Below are 25,259 nucleotides of genomic sequence, written 5' to 3'. Positions count from 1 at the left end.
TTATTGAAGAAATATTTTCAATGTATAGAATATACCAATAGTAAATACCCTCTGGTGATTTAATGTCATTGATGTAGTTTTGTTCTTGGATTGAAATTCTCTGCTAACTACAGTACTGAACAGTACTTGAAAGAATTCAACAACTGCTAAAATTGTAAATTTCTTATCCTATTAAAAGCTGTGTAAGAGCTATGTTGGTTTTAGAAAACAGCATTGATCAAATTGTCAAAAATCTCAAAACACGAATCAAATCAACTGAAAATAATTCAACTGATGAACTGATGATTTTACAGTAATGAACTTAATTGAAAACGAAACAGATGTGCTACACCTTGCGTAGTAAACTTACAATTTATTTTTCATTTCATATCGTTCACGTTAATCATTCTGTAAACGAACGCAACAAAATTTCATTTTTTCAGGGTAAAAATATATTTTAAAATGTTTTGCCAAAGTTTTTATTTACATGTTTCTCTTTTGTAGGTGTACCGCCAACGAAATTCAACCCGAAAAGGTCAGTTCTGTGTATTTAAAAACCAAGCTTTGTTTTTTCTTTTTTCGTTTTATTATTAAATGTCACAAAAATACAAAAACATGATATTAATAAAACATGGTAAATAAATTCAAAGAGTAAACAACCGTCACTGTGCTATATTCTTCCAAATCCACTCTACATGCCTGGAAACTTTAGTAAATACACCTGGATACCCTTCCACAGTGCAAGGCTTCACAGACCACGAAACTATCCCAACTTGCACTCCATTTACCATCAAAGGACCACCAGAGTCACCCTGTCGGAAAATCTGTTCCGTTTAAAACATAATCACATTTTTTAAAATCTTACGCTGCATTGTCCTTTTCCACCTTCTGGTACTCCAGCACAGACATGGTACTTTCTGTCGGTAGGACCCGTTACCGCGTGAATCCTTTCGCAATCGTCATCAGAATATACTTCAATATAAACCTTTTGCAGGTCGTGCATAAGAATACCACCTGTCTAAAATCAAAAACATTTAGCACATTTCTGTAATTCAAAATAGAAACAGCTCACGTAATCAACTCCCCAACCTGAGAGTAGAGCAGGAGCGTGTTCAGGAGTGGCGTTAAATGCAGGTGGCAGTTTTGTTGGTTGTGCATCAGGTCCAAAAATAATTGGATCTTGAAGCTGAAAAATTCGCAATGAATCTATCACAAATTGATTCATTTTATTTAATTACTTCCAAAATAGCGACGTCATTTTTGTAACCGTTTCCAGGAACGTAGTCCTCGTGTGCTGTAATTTTCGATACTGCGATTACGTTTGGAGCATCATCAGTAAAAGTAATGTGAGTAAGACCATATTGCACCGTGAAGTAAGACAGATCACTGGAACAAAACAGAAATGAGTTTTTCGGATTGTGTTATGTCTTTTAACTGACTACTGAACGCAGTGAGCAGCTGTTAGGATATGTCTTTCATCCAGGATTGATCCTCCGCAGCTGTGACTGTTAGCCACTCTCACAGAAACCTAAAAAAAGCATTTTTTGTTTTAATAAATATATATTAATAATACAATCCTTTATACTAACAATGTAGGGTATTTCTCCTTCCTCAGCATTCGTACCGTTTACTATACGACCACCAATTGGTGTTCCTAATTGATAATGATAAGCATTTTAGTAACAATAGGGAAAAGGTAATATGCTTTACCTAGAGTGCTAGCAGCGAGGAAAATGATTGTAGTTACTTGTACGAACATCTTGGGAAATTAAAAATTGTATTGTACTGAGATTTTTTAAATGTTGGTTTATATACTCGTAGGTAGGTACATAAGGATAGTCAATGAACTTTACAAAATGCATCGTAAGATTGTTGATGTAAAAATCAAAACACTTTATTTCCAAATAAACGTCAGTCTCAAGATGATTATCGTATTAATCAATGTTTGTTTTTCATCTTAGTAAGAAGATGACGCTGGAAAATCAGATAATGAGATTAAAAATTCTTGTATCAGACAGTTTGATGAATCATAATGTTTATGTTCAACAATATTAAAGCAATTATTATTTACTTTATTATCATCCTGTAGCGGAAGGTGGTTAAGATATTATCTTTTAGGATCTAATCTGATATTAGTTAATTAGTAAAATTGCCATGAAGACTCACACAGGCACAAGTAATCTTCTAAAAACTGTAGTCGTGCTACTCGTAGTTCATTTTACAGTTGTTGGGAAATAACCTATTAAGATAGTAATTTACGCAACAAGTGCATAAATGGGAATAAATTGGAATGGGGAGTTTGGCCGCAGAAGCCGCAGACGAGTGTGGCAATTGCATGAGTGAAAGGACACTTTCCATGCAGTATTTTTTCTACAACTTGAAAAACATCAAAACATATTTAAAATTCATTGTTTCAATAAACAGATACTTTAATGAAGACAAATTCCCTCATGTTATGAAAACAGTTGATATTGACCAATAGTGTGCCGAATATCGCGAAAAAATCTAGTCATGGTCAGAAAATGCGTCTTCCGCCGACAAAAATCTCCCTTCCGGTGAAAAACAACGTTGACGTTGTTTTTGTTGGTAACACAAATTAATGAACAAAATGTCAGAAAATTATTTTGACGTTTTCCGAAATGGATTTAAAAAATCGTTTTGGAAACGACTCCAGCAGTGATATTGACTACAGTGTGAAAACAATTTGGAATACAACAGGTACAGTCGCGAGCAATAAATTCTGGTCGTCAAGGTCATTCTCTGACGCAATAAAAAAAATGCTCCATTGTAAAACAGTCGTAAATATCATAACCTATCACCATGTTGTATGACATTAATTGTCATTTTTTCTCAATTTTTTGACACTTTGTTGACGTGGGCATAATCAGGCAGGGAAATTTTTAAAATTTTTGACAATCTAACCAAATTTTGAAATGACATTGACGACCAAAATTTATTGCTCGCGACAGTAAATTGTTGCAGGAAAAGTGCCACGATGAATATAAACTAACCTTTAATCCGTTTTGTGATGTTGTTCCGAATGTTTGTTTGAATTGTTCATTCGGGAATTTGTCTAGACAAATATAACTCGACTTCCCATTTTTTTCGGAAAATTTTGATTTTAATAGACTCAAAGTTTGTTGCTTTAGGCAAAACCACTCGATCCTAACGGGTCGAAGCCTTGTAATATTGTTTCTGAATAAACGAAAATTAAGAAATCTAAAAGACGAAAAGATTTATACAAGATGTCCCAGAACTGCTTCTCCAGAGAAAAAAGGGTGTATTTGGGTAAATGTGACAATCTGAATTTTAAAGAAAAAATGTCCTATCTCAAGCGATAATCCAGAAAAAACCTCCTAAACTTGACCAATCAGAGTTGAGCACCGTCAAGGTAGGATGACCACAATTTTGCGTTGCCGGGATTTCGAAGTACAATGTCAACAAAATTTCGCATCAGAAAACGTCAAAATTCCAAGTAAACTTTTCACTGTGGATTGTTACGATATCAATAATTATTTTTACTGTCTAGCAACGTGTTCGATTTTTTAGTAATACTTGAGGACGTGTTTCTGGGATTGGTGAAACTGAGAACTTTATAAGCTACAGGAGCTACAGGAAAATTTATTTTAGTCATCTTGAAGTGTTTTGCTGTCGGCACATGCTTGTTTTCTATGGGGAGGCAGTTCCGGGATAGGCTGTATAAATGAAAACTGGTCAAGGGAGGAAGGAGAAATACAGAAAACAATAAGAACCGCAGCAGGGTAAGAACAAATGAAGGGAAAGACAGAAAACTGATCGTTGATAATAATTAATAAGGAATGGAAATGGGACCCCTGTAAAAATGTCTCTTCTTGCAGTCCCTTTTATTCTTCTTAGAAATCTAATTTTAGTAGGTACGATGTTACTTTTATTATATACTTGTAGATACAGTCGCGGACAAAAAAAGTAGGACAATGTTTTTTCGCTAATGTAAATTTGCTTGCCTTTTGTATGGTTACTATGAAAATATTTATTTATTTACTATAGTAACCCTGGTTTACTCAACTCAATTTACTATAGTAAATCTGGTTTACTCAACTCAATTTTGGCTAAATTTTTTTATAAGATTTGTCCTACTTTTTTTTGTCCGCGACTGTATATACATGTACTGGGTGACTTTTAATGATTTAAATCATTTTTGTTCAGTTGGCAACACATTTACGATTTTATGTTTGTACACTGAACTCTCAAATTGGCAGTTCAACGGTCAAAATAAATCAATTTGTCATTATTTATTTCTCGAATCCTAACCTAGAAAGCTAATCAATAGGCAACTCTTTGACAAATGACTACGCGTACCAATTATTCGGGTAGGCCAATCCACTAAATTTGTCTCAATGATTAAAAGTCACCTGGTATAGGGTATATTTGTGTTTTTATTTCCTTTAGTAACTGTTTTCTTTCTTCCTCAGCAACGTGCTTCTTAGAGAGTTCTATAGCCTACCAGGTTTTCCGATTTTTTGGTTTATTTCCTTATCCATTTTACCAAACTCTTCCTAAGTAACTGTAGTTTATAACCTGTTCTAATACTTCTCCTTGTATAGGAATTCCGTGTTTTCTTTCTTTCGTGGATATTATCATAATTTTGCTTTTTTCAACGTTTACTTTTATGTTTACTTTCCGCAGTTCTTATTGGTATACTTATAGGTTTTGATAAACACATGTTTACGATTTTTAGTAAAAGTGAAAAAGGCAAAGCTTTCGTTCACACGAATTGCGTGTTCGTCCACGAAGCGGAGCTGAGTACACGATGCAATTCAAGTGAACGAAAGTGGCCTTACTTTCGAGTGCTGTATTTGGTTTTGTTCGATATCTCCTTAGAAATTGAATCTGTAACTTTGTATTCAAAATTCTAAATAAAAATAAACCACATTTTTAGACGGATCTGTTGCTATGGAAAAAATAAAATACAAAATATACAAAGTTCTGTAACGTCGATAGAGTGGTTGTGTGCAAGTTGTGGAAGTGTGAATTATATGTTCCTGATAATGTCCTGAAAGAGGCAAATGCCGCGAGGTACCAAATGTTGCCTAAGAAATCAAAATTACGTTATCAGAAAGAATTGGAAAAAATTACGAGTGAATGAAAGACAGTGAGCGAAAATGAAATCTTCACCCACTGGTAACTATGGACTCACTTTCTAGGGAGGTAGGTATCGAACAAATGATTTTTTCATTTAAAATATGTAATAATAAAACATGTTTAGAGAAAAATATTTATTTTTTTTTAATTTCTTTGATAAGTAGGTACAAATAATTTTTTAATAAGTTTTCAAATGTTCTAAAATAAATAAAAAAAATCACTGTCGTAAAAATATTTCTTTAAATTAACGTGCCAATAAATAACCCTTTGGTCTTATGCAGCCACCTGGCGTTGGATCCATCCCAACTGAGTAGAAACTTTAGTAAACACCCCTGGAAAGCCCTGCACCGTGCAAGGTTTCACAGACCACGAAACAATCCCCACTTGAACCCCATCTACCACCAACGGACCACCAGAGTCACCCTGTCAAACAAACAATTTCAACTCACCGCTTTACACTTATTCAAAATTCTTACACTGCATTGCCCTTTGCCCCCTTCTGGTATTCCAGCACAGACGTGGTAATTGCTGTAGGTGGGTCCCGTACCTGCGTGAATCCTTTCACAATCCGCATCAGAAAATACGACAATATCGACAGTTTGCAGATCTTCCATGACAGCCCCTCCAGTCTAAAATTGACAACACCATTTTGCTCCTGTTTATAGAGTAATGCAGAGACTCACGTATGGGTATCCCCATCCCGAGAGAGTTGCTGGAGCATTTTCTGGAGTGGCAGCAGAGAGACTTGGTAGTTTTACCGGTTGCACGTGTACTCCAAAAGGAATGTCCGACTTGAGCTAGAACAATTCATGTTTACACCCTGAAAACTTATTTTGTTCTGAGTACTTCTACAACTGCAACGTCGTTAAGGTACCCATTTCCAGGAACGTAACCTTCATGAACTGTAATTTTGGAAACCTCGATCACATTTGGAGCATTAAGGGCGGAACTTATGCGTGTCACACCGTATTGGACGCTGTAGTAAATCACGTCACTGAAACAGTTTCAAAATGAGTTTTCCAAATAAATTACAATTTGTATTATTTCAACTGACTATTGGACGCAGTGAGCTGCAGTTAGAATGTGTCTGGAATCCAGAATAGATCCTCCGCAAGTGTGTCTGTCTTGCAATCGTAGAGAGACCTGCAACCGTTTATTGGAAATATAAATTGACTCAACTACAAAGCGTCCTTACAATGTATGGAATTTCTCCTTCTCGAGCATCTGTACCATTGACTATGCGTTCACTGATTGGGGAACCTGTCCAAATTGTCTAAATTAAATTATCAAATTGACCCAAAAACATCGTACCTGAGACACTGAGGACAAGGCACACTACGACGACCGCTTCGGTGAACATTTTCGCTTTATTTGATACATTTTTGAGGATTTGGACCAACTTTTATACAAAAATTGAGCAACGAATTTAATCCAAAAAGTTCTTACTATAAATAAGGATTTGTTTAGTCTGAGATAGTTATCGCGTGACAATCATTTTTTACGCTGACACGCACTTTTCATTCACAAAGAAAATATGATCAATAATAAGATTATTTTTGTTTATCACTAACCTACCGCACTTTATTGAATACATTAAAACTTCGTAATCTGTCAAAGTGCGTAATCGTGAACGCGAAAATATTCAAACGAGGCGAGAAAAACAATAATATTATTTTCCCCGTTTTTCTCAGCTACCCCATAACGTTTTTAATCGGACAAAAAATTGCTGGATCAGCTGTGTTTGTTATAATTTATTGTACCATAATTATTATTAACAAATAATCTCTGTTAACTCTATCATAAATTAAATATTTTTATGGTCTTAGATTTTCTAGTACGGATGCTGTGGTTTAATATGAACACGTGGCTAGCATCGAAAACAGAAGTGAAATTAAAATCTTTTGTTCTGGAGTATCATTTTAGAACCAGTACGAAATGAGATATGCGCATTTATTTTTTATTATTTTCACAGCAAAAATGATACTCCGTATTTACAATTACCTTGCTGCAAAACATCCACTTCCTTTGAGAGCTTCTATGTGTCTAAAAAAATTATAAGTGTGACAGGACAGAAAAGACATGACCATTTTTTTTTCTTTGATGAGAATTTTTTTAAACACTTGTTTTTTATTTTACGAACTATACAACGTCTGATAAGAATTGACTGATTCGTCGACCTCATCGAGTTCAATAAATATTTTTGACGTCATCCAACTGATGCAATCACAATACTTTTCCACAACATGATTATTTTTTCTAAATTCTTACCAAAAAAATCGCACAATAAAATGTAATGAACATTTATTCATTTATTGTTTCAGAAAGGGAACCGACGAGTAAAGATATATGTATTTTTTTTCAGCTAAGTATTTTATTTACTTATAATAAAGCAGTGACGACTGATTGTTCAGTATTATAAAATTATTTTCCCGTCGAATCCACAAAACAAATCTTGCTCGTGATATTCTTACAAAAGTTCAAATGGAATTATTCTGGTTTGTGCTTTTCAGCTTCATTTCATCCAGTTTTGCAACGAGTGACGTAAGAATCGTTAACGGTACGAGTGCTGAAATCGGCGAATTTCCTTTCGTGGTGAGCAAACATGTCCGGATCTATAACAGACGTCTTAGTGCGCTTTTGCAGGTGTCGTTAGAGAACAAGGGCAGACACTTTTGCGGAGGAACTGTATTGAACAAGAAATACATTTTAACAGCGGCTCATTGCGTATGCGACGTGAGGTAATGTTGTTTGCCAATTTGGCCGTGTCACCCTTGCAGTGAAATTGTGTTTTGCAGTTTGGTTGACTTAACGGTTCATTTAACCCACTACTTGGACAATCCCCAAGAGAAAATTCCGATAAAATCGATAATTTGTAACGAAAATTACAGCGACATGGAGCACATAAACGACGTAGCGATCCTGGAGGCAAGTTTCTTTCGGGCAATTATTGAATTTTGCGTCGCGAATTGCCTCGAGAAATCATAAATATTTATTAAGAAGGAGGTATCTCGTAAATAATGAAATGGGGAAGGGTTGGGGATTAAGTATCAGCGAGGAATCAGAAACGACAATTGGGGCCGTTGTAAATTCACCTGAAAGCAAGCTTTTTGCCGTTCTTAAATATTTATAAATATTCTGGAACGGCATCTGTTCCACTTTGTTGCTGATTAGCTAAATGTTACAGTGGACATCTCATCCTCCATTAATCTCCACTTCACAGTTTTTCTTTAATTATTTTAGATGGAAGGTCAAGTGCCTGATCATCTGTACCATCCCGTGAAGCTGGTTTCGCAAAATTTTGCTTGCGAGACTGACCTCAACGGTACTTTGGTGGGGTGGGGCTTGACGGTAAGTCAAAAATGTACCAACAAAATCAATTTTTTTTTTTTTAATTGATCGACAGGAAGACGGCTTCGTGCCAAACGTGTTGCGTAAAGTGGACGTCGTCGTGTACAGCGACTCCGATTGCAGCGTAAGCCACTTCGGCATGTACGATATGGAAAAGAACATGTGCGCTGGATGGCCTGAGAATGGCAAGGGATCGTGCCAAGTAAATTATTGAAAAATATACGACCGTTGGGGATATTCAAAAATAATCGTGCTGCGATTGTAGGGCGACTCTGGCGGGCCACTTCTAATTGAAGGATTTCAGGCGGGAATTATTTCATTTGGGATTAGTTCTAATTGTGGAATTTCAAGCAGGGAGCAACCCAAAGTTCTAGCCAGAATTTCCAAGTACGTCGACTGGATCCGAGACAATAGCGAATATGAAGAAGATGTGCAAACCGACGACGGGTCCGATGTCACGTTGCACGGTCTTTCTTTTTGTGTTTTGTTATTGGCGTGTTTTTGCTAATTCTGTGAAAAAATTTGAACAAATCGCGAACGGAAATTTGCGGATAATAAAGTAATTGTTGCGGAATTAAATGAATTAATGGATTTACACCTAATAATAAAATGTATCGTTGATTATTACAGTGTCACTTATATTGCACCAGATAAGAGATTAATTTTTATCAGTCAGCAATGGAGTTCGCAGACTTGTCTAGTTTAGCACCAGGTCATAACAAGAGAAAAGTCAGAATGGTATGTTCTGAGTGTTTTTGTTTGTTAGATGTTATTATAACTTTGTAAATAAAGTTGTTGCAATTGGACATCTTGTTACAGATACAGTGTGTTTTGTTATATACTAGACCAAAACGAGATGATAACAAATGGATTAAAAGAAACATACAATTTAATGCTCCAATTTTTCATAAAAAGCCAGAAATGCTTAAATATTGTGTCGACTTTCACTTGTTAAAAAAAATAAAAAATCACATTGTAGCTATTTATGTAATAAGTACCGTGCGATCGAAAATAAAAAAAATCTAGATGGCCATGATTAATACACTTTAGTTGGCAGCACGTAAAAATTTAATTCAAATGTCATCAGATGTTATTAATTACAATAGTAACTGTCATTCCGGACTTTCTAGGACTTCCCAACAACTTGATTATTTTGTTTTTCCATACCTGAAAAATAACGTGTTCAAAAACAGGCCTGGCACAATTCCCGAATTAATGCAAGTACATAATTCATTTGAAAACATCAAGCGAAGAGAGTAGGTAGCAGTATGTTTGGAAGCTGAAGGCAGACATTTCGAACATTTACTCTAGTTCGTAAATACGATTGGAGCTCCTCAGGATTCTTTTACAACCGACAGATCACACATAATTCACACCTTTATGAAAATCAAGATTTCAACGTTCTCAAAATCACTAACTTAACTTTTAAGACTGACATCTGATAATTGAAATTTTAACGAATTGCCAACTGAAATTTTTGGTCACAGCCAACTCTAATTTTTTTTTTCGATCTCATGGTATACAGGCTGATTCACGTAGCCCGTGCATTAGAAACTTTTTGATTTCCCAAAATCATATTAATATGAAAATTGGCAGTTGACTATAACCGACTACTCCAAGTTCAAATGAAATATTTTCAAAATGGCGGCACTTCCGGAAATACCGGAAATCGGTGCCATCTTTGTTTTTTTAAATAGAAAGGCCCCATTTTGACTTCACATTTCGATTCTACGTTAACTTTTGAGTTTAGTACGTCTTTTGGTCAATACTTATCTGTCATCGTTTTTGACCTATGTCATCTTTTTTGCAAAAAAGTGAGGTTGCAGGGCTTCATTAAAAAATTTATAATTTCTGAACCATCAGAAATAAATAATTTATTTTTACTTTACTGACTTGCCAAAGATTTGGCCGCTTTTTTGCGCTATCAACGACATTTTTTTAATGTTTCATACTCCAACTGCAATTTTTTAAAAGTGATAATCAAAAAATGTTGAAAACTACCAACTACCATTTCTGATACTAGATATAAATGTAAAATTAAATTTTAAATTAAATTTAATGCCACTTTTATTAACATTATGTATGCCTATTTGCAGCCGTTTAGGCGTAATTTCAATTTTTTGAATAAAATATTTTTTATAATCAATTGTTTTATTTGAATTTTTATTCAAAAATAGCATTGCAATAAATATTAGATAACAACAAAACAATAAAAAATAAGCAAATTAACAAAAAAATATTTTAATGTAAATGAATTCATTGAAAATATTTTTTTGTTAATTTGCTTATTTTTTATTATTTCGTTGTTATTTACTGTTTATTGCATGTGATTTTTGAATAAAAATTCAAATAAAACAATATTTTACTCAAAAAATCGAAATTACGCTAAAACGGCTGGGAATAGGCATACACAATGTTAATAAAAAGTAGGCTTAGAATTAAATTTTACATTTATATCTAGTGTCATAAATGGTGGTTGCCATTTAAAAAAATGCAGTTTTTGACATTTTTTTATTAGCAATTTTGAAAAATTTCAGTGGGCGTATAAAATATTTAAAAAAATTCACTAATGGCGGAAAAGATCGGCCAGGTCTTTAGCAATTCAACTAAAAAAAATCTATTATTTATTTCAGATGGTTCAAGAGTTATAAATTTGTTAATGAAGCCTTGCAACCTCGCTTTTTTGCAAAAAATATGACATAGGTCAAAAACGATGACAGATAAGTGTTGACAAAAAGACGCTTTAAACTCAAAATTTAACGTAGAATCGAAATGTGAAGTCAAAATGAGGGCGAAAGCCATTTAAGCGTCAATTTCCGGTATTTCTGGAAGTGCCACCATTTTGAAAATATTTCATTTGAACTTGGAGTAATCGATTATAGTCAACTACCAATTTTCATATTAATATGATTTGGGGAAATCAGAAAGTTTCTAATGAACGGGCTACGTGAATCAGCCTGTATAATGGCAATGCTTATGAAACGAGCTTGGTTTATATAACCGAGGACGCATAGCGTCCGAGGCGATAATGTACCGATCATAATATGTGGTCAGATGGACAAGATCAAAAAGAAGACATTGGAGAGATCGCGGAGAAAGGGAGATAAAAAATTAGCGAAGAAAGTTGAAACACAGAAACCAGACACAAAACGACTCCCAGGATGACCACATAGACGTTGGTAGAGGTGTTGGATTTGGTCTGTGACCTTGGAAATATCTGCGCGAAGGGGGAGCGATAAACCAGTGAAAAATATACATATATGTAAATGAAAACTAAAAGCATCGACTACTTTCAAATTCAAATATGTACATACAAATAGAAATAGACGAGAAAGAGACGAAACTGACGTAACGAATGACGATGTTTTCCGGTCGGTTTGTAGCGCCTACCGAGACCGATATTCATCGTTTGCGCAGATATGACTCATAGCCCATGAAAAAATGCAAGACCTCTACGATAGTTGGACGACATCATCGCAGGAAAACAGCCCATTGGACCGAGGCATTGGAACAAACAGGGCTAAGTCCTAACGTAGGTACGTGTGATTTACTCGTAACAAAAACGGACCAGAATTAGCTTTGCAATTTCCAAAAATTGATTGATGTGCATCTGTTAGTTTTTGAAACAAACGTGAAAATAATCACGTAATGCATACAAATGAACAAAAACTGTAGTTATAAGTTATAACCTAGAAAAGTTAACGTGCTATGAGAAATTCCACGGCCTGTACTTTCCCGTTTTTATTTAATCACACCGTCTTATATGCCCAGAGACTAAAGTGAGCCTTTTAATCCCGAGGGTGAAGTTTATTGCTCGAGACAAAGTCACCTGAGGGATTAAAAGACTCACTTTAATCTTGCGGTATACACCCTATTTTTTGTACTTCTCAATAATTTGATCGTCTAAAGTTTAGAATTTGCAAAAATTTCAGCGTGGCAATCCAGCTGTTCGTAGTTTCTGATGGTTACAAATATATTCAGTAACTTGGCAATTTATACATATACATATGGTGGCCATGTTTAAATAAAATAAGACAAGTTTTAAAATGTTTGCTCCTGGAAGATTTATTTTATTGTGTTATTGTGAGAAGGTAATGATATTTTTATGTAGATAGAAGTTGAAGACAAGATGTTAGCACTTTCTGGAAACTTATATGGCTCTTGCGGTCAACCTTCCTTACCGCTGCAATGAAATAACATACCGGAATATCAAAAATTATCTTGGTCAAAGGTGGTCATGGATTGGAAAATGTCAACCTATTTCGTGTGACGATTTCTTCGGTACGAACAATTGGCCTCAGCATAAAGTTAATTTTCTAGAATATCAAGCAAATTATACCAAAACTTGTCAAAAATTTACTTTGTTATAAAAAAAAAAATAAAATGAAAATTCTCATGGTTACAAAAAAAAATAGACTATAAGTCGTGCCAAAACCAAAACCACCCACATTGTATTCTACCCAGAAAATCAACCGGCAACGTTGTGTACTTAGATTTGATTGGTCTAGCACTCAGCATCCTAGTAATATCAAAATTGCCATTATACTTGGGCCAACCAACAGATATACTCGTAGTAATAAAAAAAAGGGGATGTGGCCTAGTTGCGTAGAACGATATACGCCGAAGCCTGTTTCACAATGAAGCAGGTTCTTTACCATTTGTCTTGAAACAAAACTATTTTGTAATACAAATCGAAAAATGCCAAGGAAAACAAACAAACAAACACGTGGTCAAACTCCCGAAGCGAGGTTAAAACGAATGAGATGCCGGATGCCGTCAAGTTATTTTTGTGGATGTACATCAGGCTTTCGAAAATCTGCGCACGTTTTGAGTAAGCCAATTGGAAGCTGCTATTTAAAATACGCGGGCACTAGGGGTTGGTTGGCCCAAGTATAGTACATTTAGTGTAATTTTGTTTTCACCAACTTAATTCAACAGGTTTTGGGATGGTCTGTAGTTAATCACAGAAAAGGACTCGTTTAGTAAACATTGGGGGGCAAAAAACTTTTGCGAATTTTACAAAATGTTATAGAGGAAAGTTTCATAAATTAGCGAGTTCTTCCACTGATTAAAATTAACACACGTATTTCAGATACACCTGTACTCTCGTGTCAAAAATGGATTACTCCCTAGGATTTAGGGATATTCGTTACTAGGTTGCCATAAATTTGGTTAGGTTGGAGGCTATGTGGTTTCTGGTGACAAACAAAAGACAAATCAAAAATGTAAGACAGCAAATTAATTGTAACAGTTGCAAATGAATAATTTCTCGCTAAGTGATAGATGATTTTTCGTTTCACAATCAATTTTGGTTACTGGCGGCATATTTATTTATTATTTGGATTTAATCTCTCAATTCAAAGTAACCAACCAACACACAACATGAAAAACGTTATTTCCCTAAAAGTTCGAATTCTAGGGAGTAATCCATTTTTGACACGAGAATATAATATTTTATAGTTGATTTTTTTTTTTTAGGGGAACTTTAGGTGACACTTTAGTACAGTTGCACTTAACCAAATTTGGCTTAATTTGCTCTAGAAATAAAGAAAATAGAAAATAAATTCTTTGTAAAATAATAATTGGGAATGTTTATCATCACTTTCACCGCTGGATTCGCGCATTTTATGCAAATAATTGTAAAAAAACTTTAAATGTGTACACTTCAACATAATAACAGCTTTTGACTTTTAGATATTCACCAAAATTACACAATGAGAGTAAAACTAATTCATATTCTGATGTTTCCTTAATTACACAGGTTTCCGAAATTAAATTAATGAAAAATTGTTTAAGTTTTGAAAAGTTATTTTGATTTGGATACCTACATAAATAAAGCGAAAACAAGAATCATCCTCACTATTTTTACACGTAGGATTACAACACTTGTTGCGCTCACGCGTGTAAACTTCCCGCTTAAAAAAAAAAGTAGTGCTTTATACACAAGTTACTAATTTTTTTCAAAATTCCCCGTTTTAACAAAAATGTAAAATCTTTTAATAATCTTGTAAATCTGTGTAAGAAGTCTTTTTGAATCCATCAGTTTGTACTAATTCTGTTGCTACAAGGTGTGTTGAAATATAGCAGGCCCGGCAACACCAACTATCCAAACTCCAAAGTTGTTTACTGCATTATTTTTTTCAGATCTTGCCTTGTTATACATACAACTTATTTTGTTCCCTGAATCGGCGTGGCCCCAAACACCTAACTTGCTAGTTTTTCATAGCTTTCGTAACAGATATTTCCTAGACATCTATGTTTTGAAAACATCACCTTACAGCCTTACTTCATCACTCAGTATCATATCTCCCGAGCGGGATTTTGAAACAACAGTCGCATTAACTGATCTCTTACGACACTTATTTGTTTATTTAAGATTTTTTTTAACAAATTCGTATTCTAGAACTATTATTTTTCAGACAAGGTATAACTTCTAACTTACAAAACTGGCTTAAGAAATTTCATTGCGTTGTGATTCAGTCAATTGAATTCCACTTCATAAAAATAAGTTTATTTCGGTAATAAAAATGTTAGGCTTTATTACACTTTCTCAGTACGCTGAAACCCTTGTATTGCGGAACCGAAGTCAGCAAACGTTTTGTGAATAATAGCAGAAATAACGTAAGGGAGTGTTCGTAGGTACAGCTGCGGAATTAAAATTTCGGGCACTATTTTTCTGTCACTTCAACAAAATCTCTGTAAAGCATCTTCTACTGTCATCATGACTGACATTCAAAAATTAAACCATTTAAACTTTTCTGTGTCAGTCACCCAATCGCTTTGATATGTTGCCTACCCGTTATTATGCCACAAATGACAATTTTTGAATGCCAAAAAGACAAAAACATGACAAGAGTAAAAAATAAGGTTATTAACGTAAAGGTTGTTTTAGAGTTTATATCATGACATTGACAATAGTGCCCGAAATTTTAATTCCGCAACTGTACCTACTAGTTTTTTCTTTTTAGAGGAAATAAAAATCCACACATTTTTTTCCAGTTTATTTCAGAATTTATAAATATACATAATATAGTTAATAAATATTTTGATACAAATCTATAATTTCGGTTAGTTTAGATGGACTACCGACTATTTTCAGCCAGATAAATTTCTAGATCGTTAACAATTTTGCAGCGATTACTATCGCCTTTGAACAGTCCAAAACTTTTCAAAGGTTTCGTGAAATGCAGGACCTCAAGATAATTCCCAAATCCAGCTTATTCTTCATTTCATCATTGTTTCTTGAACATCCAGCTTTTCTAGCGAATTTTTACACAAGTAGGTAAAAGATTCTCATCATCAGTAGGTAGAGTTGCCGACACGGAATTTTAGACGTCAAATTGATGTCACTTCAAAAAATGTCAATGTAAGCCACGCTTTATTGTCATTATGATTGACGTTTGAAACTATTTGACATTTGAAAGTTTATTTTTGGCATGTCAGTAGGTATGATACAAATTTCAAAAATCGAAAGTGAGGTTAGTTGCACATACATACATTTTTATGTCAATCGAATGACAAATCGTCCAAGATTCTGTGTCCGCAATAGTAGGCCTAACCTATTTGTCAAATACAAAATGATCAAAAATAAAACAAATCAGAAAAGGCGTTGCAAATTATATGTCATGTCGTAGCGGAATTCTATGCAAATAAGCGTTCAATGCATGGGCGTAGATAATTTGTGGTCTCAAGCGCTACTTTATAATAAATAATACCTCATGAATTTTAGACGTTCGAATTACAATTGTGCATTTTATTATTATTATCTGATAATGGAGAAAATGTATAAAATAAACAAGAGCAACATTTTACATTTGTAAGAATGGGTAATTTATCAGCTTTATTCCCCAACCCGACTCCACTGGTAAGCAGATTTTTCGTGGAAATGTCAAATAAACGTTAATTTCAAAGCAACGGTGTTGTTAACCTTGAAAAAAAGTTTTCGATTTCGGCAGTTTACGGATGTCTACTGTAATTGTAAGCAACAATTATCCCAGAATATGTGGTAAAATGGGTTTTACCCCCTCTACGGTTTTACCATTGAAGATAAAACGTTAATTATACAGGTGTCCCAAAAATGGCGTACAAACTGCTTACTACCTTATCGAGGATGTTTTAATATACATGAAAAAAATATGGAAAAAATGTTTCCGACAAAAAAATCAATCCCTCCGCCACCGGCGGCACGGCAATTTTGCCGGAGTGCATACACTATTACGGATATTACTATCAAGTAATAGTGCAGTGCTTATCAACTTAATTACCGGCGTCTCGCCTCCTCATTTTGACTTTGTTGTGTATTATGTTCTGTGTCAATGTTAAGGAATTTCCTCACGATATGACATGAGTATAATATAATATAATATATATGTATATATATATAGTATAATATAGCCTAAGGGAGTCCGTTTCGGTCGCGGGTTCAATTCCGACCCAGGGCGAAATTAAAAAAAAAAAAAAGGCTACAGTCGGAACGTTATAGATATGGATTGGGGACTTGTCGTTAAGTTGGCACTACCAGCAAAAGTAACTAGGCGCGTCAATAAGGTTACTGGAATTTATGACAGATCTCACTAATGTACAGTTCAATCATAAGTTTTAAGCGACCTTGAGTTTGACAATCCATATCCAAAACATTTCGAGTATGTAAACAAAGATATATTCGTACATCAATACCTTGAAATGTTACCGTAGTGGATTTAAAATAATTTTTTCGATTTCCAAAGCTTCTAAATTTTCTATTATGCAAGATTAGATATTGGTAGTGAGTGATCTTGTACTTTGTGATATACAGGGGGATTCATCTTTTACCGCCGGTGGCAAAATGACCCTTAAGAATTGAGAAAAATTTATAAAATTTACAGAGTTCATTTGTCGAAAAATTTACTTTGACCAGATATTTATAAAAAACGCTAAAATTAATTTAACATGGTAAAATTAACATAAATTAACATGTGAAAATACCTGAGTGTGCATATGCTACAAGGTTGAATAAATTAAACAATTAATACCTAATTGAGAAAATGGCAAAATTTGACGAAATTAACTTATAAATTTCATTTTTTGATATTATGTGCCTTATGGATAATAAATTCGGTCTGCAAAATATGAAAGTGAAATCATAATTTTTAAGGTCAATTTTGCCACCGGCGGTAAAAGATGAATCATCCTCTATATGTACGATGAGAGGTAGCTGCCATGACAATTTCATACATATATTTCAAAATAATTGACATGTTAAGTGCCACTTTCAAAGACCGCCAAATCAGCAAATAAGTCCAATAGAATTTTTTTAACATTTTTCTGACGTTTACGGTAATCTCTTCTACACCGTAGTGCACCGTTAGTACGCCATTTTTGGGATTTTTGTATATCAATTAATAGATTTTTTGAGAGGTAGGCAACCAATAAAACGACTATGCATAGCAAGTACACATTTGCGTATCAGGAATCTGACGAACTTTTCGATTAAACAAAAGATGAGGTAGCACTCTTGCTTTGTTTTCTTTTTGACCACTCACTACAAGACTTTTTTTTCTTTTACGTTTAATAAATTTACCCCAAAATTATTGTCACTTTACCACCAGCACCACCACCACCTCTTTCCACTTAAAAAACTTCCACTGTAATGTGCAGACACTGCGCTAATAAAAACAAAATGAAGATGACAAGAGTTTTACAAGTTTTGTATTTTCATTTCTTGTTTTTTGAATTTTGTCGTTCGGTAGAGCCCGAACTTTTCCTATTCTTTCTTCTATTACCCAGTATATCAAATACGAAATAAATTACATTATCTATTTGCATCTCATCCATCTTCAGAGAACAGTGCCGAAATACGTCATCTGTCATGGGAAATTCATCGTCTGTAGGTAATAACGTCCTATTGGTCCCACGTAGTCGTACAATTATTTGCCCTACCAAGCGAATCCAATTATTACTTATTAGCTTATGTTAACGGAACTTGCGAACTGTGTGTGGTAATGCCATCGTCTATAAATAAAGCCGTGTTTCGACGTAAATTCTGACACATCTATAAATAACAAATATTTATTTAAATAATTATTCGGCAGTTTTTAATAAGCAAATTGTGGCACGTTTGAAATAATTACATTATAAGTTTATACATTTGTCGGCCACCTACTCCAAATGGAAGTAGTTAATCCAATTTTTGTGCACGTTTGGATGCGCCCAACGCATTCATCAATCATCGGATTACAAAATAAAAGTAATGAAAACGTAACGCTACAATAAAAACGCTGAAAATTGTGAACACGGTAGAAATCCGTTCAATGCAGATTTAGTCTTATTTTACAGTATATTGCGCAGCACTCTGGGGAAAAAAGGCATTATATAAACACAACCGAATAATACACCATCCGCAGGTTACACAGAACTAAAAATTTGCATTAGATTCTGGGATTAAAACATTAAAATTACGTCTGGTCTGTCAGAGACTAATTATTGTTTATTGTAACAAAAATATATTACAAAATCCGTTAATTTCCCCAAGTTTCCCCTAATACATTCTCAAATTTTTAAATGGGTGACTGAAACAATCTCGGTTCATTTCTATTCTAACGTTATCATTTCCATAAAACAATTGTAACTAATATATGTGATTATAGGGGTCAAAAAAGCATTCGTTCACTAGTACAGCAGAGTAGAACAATTGAAAATAAAAAATTACAACAAAACTGTTTCCTGGATTGAATATTGCTCGTGATTCAGTTATTCTGAAAAGAACTGTACATTTATATTACAAAAACCTGTCTGTGTGCATTTTTGTTTTAGTTTCTCCAATAAATATAATACACAGAGATTTTCCAAATTCGTTATATAATTATAATTCATTACAGAAAAATGAACCGTCCAAAAACGTATATACATCGAATTATTTAAAGTAAAATGTACAGAAATTTTAAGGTCTTAAGTGTAGTTATTTTGGTCAGCTTCTACTTAAGCTGAAAAACGTGCATAGCACATACATTGCTTATGTCGTCAGTCAGTCTTTTACAAGAAAATGTTTATTCCAACCCTTAATAATTAATGATGTCAACTGAACGATTCGCTCTTGGGACTAATCTACTAAATGCTATAGTTCGATATGTTCCACAATCAACCCTCTTGCAGAAAATTATACAGTTAATAGTTTTGACTTTGGAGCTTTAGATCCGCTTCAAAACTATAGTCGCTTCCCATTTGCAACTGAGATGAGCACAGCACTCACATAATGACGTCATTGTTCACTTTGTAAAGGGCCGCGCATCCAATGCGTAAACAATGTGAGTAAACAAGTCTCACTAAAGCACACGGTCTGGAAGCGGTGCAGATGATGTGAGAAAACTCACTTAACTTAAAGGAACGCGTCATTAAATGAGTTATGACGTCACAACTGAAAATTTACTGAGTTTTTGTGTAAATGGGAAGCAACTTATATCTACAACTCACTTCCATTAAAAATATTACTGATTCAAATACTAGATATTTGATTTCGGGCTTACACTTGCTCAGAAAAGGAAAAACACGACCTCACACTCGTCCAGCGCTGTGAATTATAAACGCTGTGTCGAGCGTGGATTTCTCGATAAGAATCATTTTCGAATGAACGAATTTTTTAAATATTGAAATTCAACATACAACAAATATGAATTTTTATTTTATTAATCTTATGATGCATTATTTTCTTTATAATTTTTTACAACTATTTTTGCACAACTTTTAGCAGTGACACCCTTAGACAGTATATACCAAGAACATTGTTTAAAAATTTACGACGAAATATAAAAATACAATTTGCGTAAAACGTAAAAACACTTCATAATTAATAGTTTATCAAACTAGTAACTACCACCGCTGCGTGCTTACTTTACGGGAACGACCCTTGCCTCGATGTCAAACACAGCACGCGATCGAATAAATAACATAAATATAAGGCTTCACATTCGACACGAGATGTTTTAATAGATACAAAATATGCATTTATAACGAACGTGTACGGTTAATGCTATTCACTTCTCTGTAACAATGGTAGTTGCAACCTAGAATAGAAAAAATATACTTGTACAATCTGACATAAAATTAACGCTACGGGGGGAAACCCTCTGGCTGAACCTAAAACCTTAGTACCGAAAACACGTTAAATACGAACAAAATCTGTACAACGCCGATACTAAAGTTCAAAATTCGAGACTCGGTATAAGCCAACGACCTGTACAAAGGTGTTCGCTAATTACAGGTACCATAAACAAGACTTATACAGCTTCACAAAATACTGTGATTAAGAATATTCCATTTCCTCGACTTCGCTTTCAGGAACGGCCGCGTACATCTTGCGCAGTTTTTCGTAGTGTTTTTGATCCTGAAACGACAAAAATTAAAATACCGCGTACGTCACACGAGCGTGTGGAGTACCTTCTCAGGCACAGACGGTCTAATTTTTGCGATGGCTCTCTTGAAGTGTTCCATGTTGACTACCAACGCCTTCTGAGTGTCGCCACACAACATGAACTCCTTTAGGGCGACGATTCCCGCTTCTTTGACGAGAGCCGCCAAGTCCGCCCCTGTGTAGCCTTGGCACTGCTCCGACGTGGCGATGATGTCGAGATCGACGTCGGAGGCTAAGCGGGGCCTAGTTCCGTTCTGGAAAATCGAATTTTCTTTTCGTTTCCACGAGAACAAAACGGCGATTTTACCTTGGTGATCGCCCGCAGAATCTCAATCCTGTCGCTTGCTGTCGGCAGTCCGACGAATAAAATTTTGTCAAAACGTCCGGGTCTCAACACGGCCGGATCTATTATGTCAGGTCTGTTACTCGCTGCCAGAAGGTAGACGCCTTGTCTTTCCTGGACTCCGTCCATTTCGGTCAGCATCTGGTTGACCACGCGCATCGTGGCTCCACCCTGACACCAAACAAAATAACCTGACGTTGAAAAAGCAACAGTTTCTAGTAAAAACAGTTTCTAGTAAGAGCCATCATTATCCGCTCATTGAATGATATACTATTATCTCAAAAGGTGATTTTTAGAGTTGTGACTATTGCAGCTGTTGAACAAAAAAAAAAAAACTGCGTTGCGCTTATCTGAGATAAAACTGTATTTTTAACGCAAAATTATTATTCCAAACAAAATAACTAACAACCGGGTTCATCTGGTTTTTTCGATTGTGTAAATGAGATCAATAAATAAATAACTCCGAGGTGCAAATTTATTTAACAAACATAAGTGTATACCTCTCTACTGTCAGACCTCTTGGGGCACAGGGCGTCCAACTCGTCGAAAAATATGACACAAGGGGCAGAATTCCTCGCCCTTTCGAAACAAACACGAACAGCCCTTTCACTCTCGCCAACGTACTACAAATTGCAAAATTACAAATCAATCGAAAAATTGCAAGTACGTCGGTACCATATTCAGTAATTCTGGTCCTTTAACCGAAATAAAATTAATTCCAGCTTCGTTGGCCATAGCTTTGGCGATTAGGGTTTTGCCGCAACCTGGCGGGCCACAAAGAAGCACACCGGTCGGTGTCGTTAAACCTAACTCTTTGAAATGATGGATATGCCTTATTGGTGCCTACAAGAAGTCAACCGTCATCACAGATTTATCACGGAAAAATTGCATTTACCAATATGGCCATTTGTAATTCCTCTCTGACTGAAGTGAGCGACCCCACATCGTCCCAACTGACGTCAGGCACAGAGGCAAAACCTTCCCTCTTAGCTGAGGGTTGGACGCACTTTAAAGCCTGTTTGAAGTCATCCATTAAGATACACAACGACGACAGTTCTTCGCCTGTCAGAGGCGACCGATCGTGAAGCCACATCATCAAGTCTTTCAGCGGACTGCTTTGTTTTATTACGTCGACTGGCATAGGCTCCTCGCTGATTGGCTCAGAGTAAGTTTTCTCCTCCTTGGGTAAGTGCCCGTTGACGGCCCCTTCGCTAGCGGGAGCTTCAACAGGAGCTTTTATTTCTTCGTCGATAACAACTATTGGAGTCTCTTTGGGGGACACCCCCGTCACGTCAATTTTCTCATCGTCTACGATAATTTCCGGATCGCTTTTATTGACTTCAGCAGCTTCTTTGGCCTCTTCTTGTTTGCGTTTTTCCTCGAGCGCCTTTTGGGCCGCCACCAATTGTGCCAACTTGTGCTGCTCCTTGAGCTTATTCAACATTCTGCAAATTTTGCATAAAACATCATTTTTAAAACTTATTCCACCACGTTTACCTGTTCACGGCGGCCATTGCAGCTTCCCTCGTCAGCGACATCAAATCCGCCCCAACGAACCCTGGAGTGTGCTTCGCCAAAGTCTCGTAGTCAAATTCTTCGCTCAACTTTAACTTCGACGTCAAAACTTTCAAAATTTGAACTCTCGCTTCGACGTTGGGTATTCCAAGGCAAATTTCCCGATCAAATCGACCTGCCCTCCTCAAAGCTGGGTCGATGGCGTCGGGGCGATTCGTAGCACCAATAACTAACACCCTGTCACCACATTCGTTCTGGCTTAAATCTGCAAAATTTTATTTTGTAAAGAACAAAAGACGAGTAAATATCGACAGTACCATCAAGGCAACTGAGCAATTGAGCAACAATACGTCTCTCCATCTCTTTCTGTACGTTTTGTCTGTTTGGTGTGATGGCGTCGATTTCATCAATGAATAAAATACAAGGCGTGGAGCACACCGCCCTTTCGAACAACTCGCGGATCCTCTCCTCGCTCTCCCCCGAGACCCCGGCTACCAGTTCTGGCGCCGCCACTTTCAACAGAGGTACTCCAATTTCCTTCAATAAAAATTGTTAGTGACTGAGTCGTCCAAAAATACGACCCAATACCCCTGCGATAGCATTGGCGAGTAAAGTTTTTCCGCAACCGGGAGGACCGTGCAGAAGAAATCCCCTAGGTGGTGAAATACCAATCTGACGGTACACCTCCGGATGGCGCACGTGTATCAACAATTTACACACATCCTCGAGAATCTTATCCATACCTCCGATATCTTTGAACGACACCGACGGCTCCTGCAGCGTCGCCAGCGACTTCTTCTTCTTCGGCGTGCTCTGGTACGGGAGACCCGCGACGTCGCTTTTCCGTTTCTTACCGAAATACTGATAGCGGTCCTTGTTACTCTCAGCCACTTTTTTACTGGCGGTGCTATTCTGGTAAGTCGCGACGGGTTGAGGTTCTTTATTTTGAGACGTCGACGGTCCATTACTGGATTTGTCGTTGTTGTACGTTTGTACCGTCGCCTCTGAATCATCGCTGCTGATGTCAATCAGTTCATTTTCATCAATTTGTTTAGGTAATTGCGGTCTACTGTACAAATTTACCAATTGGTTGTTTAATGAATTGTTGTGCTAAAAGAAATTTACTTCAAGGCAGGCTGACTCCAATGGTCTACTTACAAAAGTGGCTCCCTCTTCAGGGACGCTCTCGTCGGTGTCTTCTTCGTCCTCGCTGGTGGTGTTGTCTTGTTCCTCCAAACCGTAGCTTTGCAACACGATGGAATACGCTTTCTTGACAGAAGCTCTGAAAGCGTTGCGCTTGAGACGGCCGTATTCGCGGTAACTCCTCTGGAGGTCATCTGACATTACATTGATGTCGACAAAAGTCTTGTCCACATTGGACTCCAAGTACTGCAATGCAACAACACATACCGCATTATTTTACAGTTTTGTCTTGGTTTGACAGATTTCGTGACAAATGACAATTTTGACAACTACAATGAAGTCTCAGCACACTTGATTGTTGCAAGTGTGTCGACCAAACGATGACTACTGCAAACAGCATTACCTTTTGTACCCGGGGCACAATCGTCGGGTCTGACATGTAGGGCAACCTGTCCATCTTCAGCCGCTGATCCACACTATTTGCACCCACACTAGTACGATTATTTCTGTAGTTTACCTCATTCAAGGGGATTATTTCAACTCCACTCTTATTGTTGATTTTTCCCATCATACACGCAAATGGTTCATTCCATTATAATTATGGAACTTGTGTGTTTGTTGTGCGCCACCAACACTATTAAATCGTCATCCTCTTCTCTATAGGAATATACACAACAAGAGGGGTTATTGATGGAATTCAAAGTGCAACACACGGCAGAGGAATATGTCTACTTATCATCACTTCCGTTATTGTCGTTTATAGGATGGGGGAATATTTATAAATAATTCTAGAATATTTTTTGCACCACGCGGTACGCTATCGTTCTACACACCATTAAATAGTACCACCACAAACCACATAAACAGTAAAATCATTGCTTTGGTCTTTTTGATTTTTATTTAGTTCGAACGTTGACCGCCGGTGGCGCTGTAAAATGGCGCGAATTATAATCTTGGCGCGTAAGAAGTTTTTCAAAGGAAAGTTCTGAAGTATTTGCTCTTCTTATCTTTTTGTGTTTACACAAACAACAGCATTCTTAATATTTATATTGATAATAAATATTAGAACAAATCAAAAGTTGCAAAATCATTGCGACACTAGAATATGTATTTAATTCAAAGTTAAACAAAAAATTAATTTCAAGAAAATAATATTTATTTCTTCGGATATTTATTTTTATGATCAGTACTTAAATTTGTACTTAATACTTATGCACTTGCACTTACAATTAAAAATAATCATCTTAGTATTCGGTGCGTTCAGTTTTTAATTTAAATTAAGGTTGCAATTATCTAAGAAATATTTCACCTACAACACAAGCGTTGTGTTAAGTGAATGGAAAGATCATTTCTTATAGCCTTATAGACAATCTATTTTTTACCATATTAGTTTGATTTTTTTCACATTTACCGATCTACAAGGAA

The 25,259-nt window shown here is 35.8% G+C and overlaps 4 protein-coding genes across 4 annotated transcripts; 1 reads left to right on the top strand and 3 right to left on the bottom strand.

Annotated features, from left to right (window-relative positions):
• Positions 1-542: 542 nt before the first annotated feature.
• LOC138141397 (chymotrypsin-1-like) lies at positions 543-1,763 on the bottom strand. The gene is made up of 7 exons (XM_069062110.1): positions 1,690-1,763; positions 1,569-1,633; positions 1,419-1,507; positions 1,218-1,365; positions 1,052-1,165; positions 845-997; positions 543-791 (listed from the first exon to the last, which is right to left on the bottom strand). The coding sequence occupies exons 1-7, from the start codon at positions 1,736-1,738 to the stop codon at positions 642-644; spliced, it is 768 nt and encodes a 255-aa protein (XP_068918211.1). The 5' UTR covers positions 1,739-1,763; the 3' UTR covers positions 543-641.
• A 3,456-nt stretch (positions 1,764-5,219) lies between these two features.
• LOC138139619 (chymotrypsin-1-like) lies at positions 5,220-6,559 on the bottom strand. The gene is made up of 7 exons (XM_069059966.1): positions 6,412-6,559; positions 6,296-6,360; positions 6,155-6,243; positions 5,947-6,094; positions 5,784-5,897; positions 5,577-5,729; positions 5,220-5,523 (listed from the first exon to the last, which is right to left on the bottom strand). The coding sequence occupies exons 1-7, from the start codon at positions 6,458-6,460 to the stop codon at positions 5,374-5,376; spliced, it is 768 nt and encodes a 255-aa protein (XP_068916067.1). The 5' UTR covers positions 6,461-6,559; the 3' UTR covers positions 5,220-5,373.
• Positions 6,560-7,415: 856 nt separating this feature from the next.
• On the top strand, positions 7,416-9,268 carry LOC138139614 (chymotrypsin-2-like). The gene is made up of 6 exons (XM_069059951.1): positions 7,416-7,692; positions 7,744-7,838; positions 7,896-8,025; positions 8,341-8,448; positions 8,504-8,650; positions 8,714-9,268. Exons 1-6 carry the CDS (start codon positions 7,582-7,584, stop codon positions 8,954-8,956), a joined length of 834 nt encoding a protein of 277 aa, XP_068916052.1. The 5' UTR covers positions 7,416-7,581; the 3' UTR covers positions 8,957-9,268.
• Positions 9,269-20,082: 10,814 nt separating this feature from the next.
• smid (nuclear valosin-containing protein-like smid) lies at positions 20,083-24,742 on the bottom strand. The gene is made up of 11 exons (XM_069041857.1): positions 24,238-24,742; positions 23,850-24,080; positions 23,280-23,801; positions 23,009-23,228; positions 22,674-22,956; positions 22,072-22,621; positions 21,852-22,019; positions 21,677-21,799; positions 21,141-21,347; positions 20,860-21,087; positions 20,083-20,806 (listed from the first exon to the last, which is right to left on the bottom strand). The coding sequence occupies exons 1-11, from the start codon at positions 24,403-24,405 to the stop codon at positions 20,726-20,728; spliced, it is 2,781 nt and encodes a 926-aa protein (XP_068897958.1). The 5' UTR covers positions 24,406-24,742; the 3' UTR covers positions 20,083-20,725.
• Positions 24,743-25,259: the final 517 nt, after the last annotated feature.

This window comes from Tenebrio molitor, chromosome 1, assembly GCF_963966145.1.
Source record: "Tenebrio molitor chromosome 1, icTenMoli1.1, whole genome shotgun sequence".
Lineage (NCBI taxonomy): Eukaryota > Metazoa > Arthropoda > Insecta > Coleoptera > Tenebrionidae > Tenebrio > Tenebrio molitor.
The sequence above is the reverse complement of the archived record's forward strand: the minus strand, read 5'-3'. Positions and strand labels throughout refer to the sequence as shown.

Excerpts from the sequence above, each read along its gene's own strand:
- LOC138141397 (XM_069062110.1), bottom strand. The coding sequence starts at position 1,738 with ATGTTCGTACAAGTAACTACAATCATTTTCCTCGCTGCTAGCACTCTA. Across the intron at positions 1,634-1,689 it reads CCTCGCTGCTAGCACTCTAG|GAACACCAATTGGTGGTCGT; the intron begins GTAAAGCATATT and ends ATTATCAATTAG. Across the intron at positions 792-844 it reads GTGGAAAAGGACAATGCAGC|GGTGACTCTGGTGGTCCTTT; the intron begins GTAAGATTTTAA and ends ATTTTCCGACAG.
- LOC138139619 (XM_069059966.1), bottom strand. The coding sequence starts at position 6,460 with ATGTTCACCGAAGCGGTCGTCGTAGTGTGCCTTGTCCTCAGTGTCTCA. Across the intron at positions 6,244-6,295 it reads AAGGAGAAATTCCATACATT|GTCTCTCTACGATTGCAAGA; the intron begins GTAAGGACGCTT and ends AAACGGTTGCAG. Across the intron at positions 5,524-5,576 it reads GGGGCAAAGGGCAATGCAGT|GGTGACTCTGGTGGTCCGTT; the intron begins GTAAGAATTTTG and ends TTTGTTTGACAG.
- LOC138139614 (XM_069059951.1), top strand. The coding sequence starts at position 7,582 with ATGGAATTATTCTGGTTTGTGCTTTTCAGCTTCATTTCATCCAGTTTT. Across the intron at positions 7,693-7,743 it reads TCGGCGAATTTCCTTTCGTG|GTGTCGTTAGAGAACAAGGG; the intron begins GTGAGCAAACAT and ends GCGCTTTTGCAG. Across the intron at positions 8,026-8,340 it reads ACGACGTAGCGATCCTGGAG|ATGGAAGGTCAAGTGCCTGA; the intron begins GCAAGTTTCTTT and ends TAATTATTTTAG.
- smid (XM_069041857.1), bottom strand. The coding sequence starts at position 24,405 with ATGATGGGAAAAATCAACAATAAGAGTGGAGTTGAAATAATCCCCTTG. Across the intron at positions 23,802-23,849 it reads CTGAAGAGGGAGCCACTTTT|CACAACAATTCATTAAACAA; the intron begins GTAAGTAGACCA and ends AATTTCTTTTAG. Across the intron at positions 20,807-20,859 it reads GACCGTCTGTGCCTGAGAAG|GATCAAAAACACTACGAAAA; the intron begins GTACTCCACACG and ends TTGTCGTTTCAG.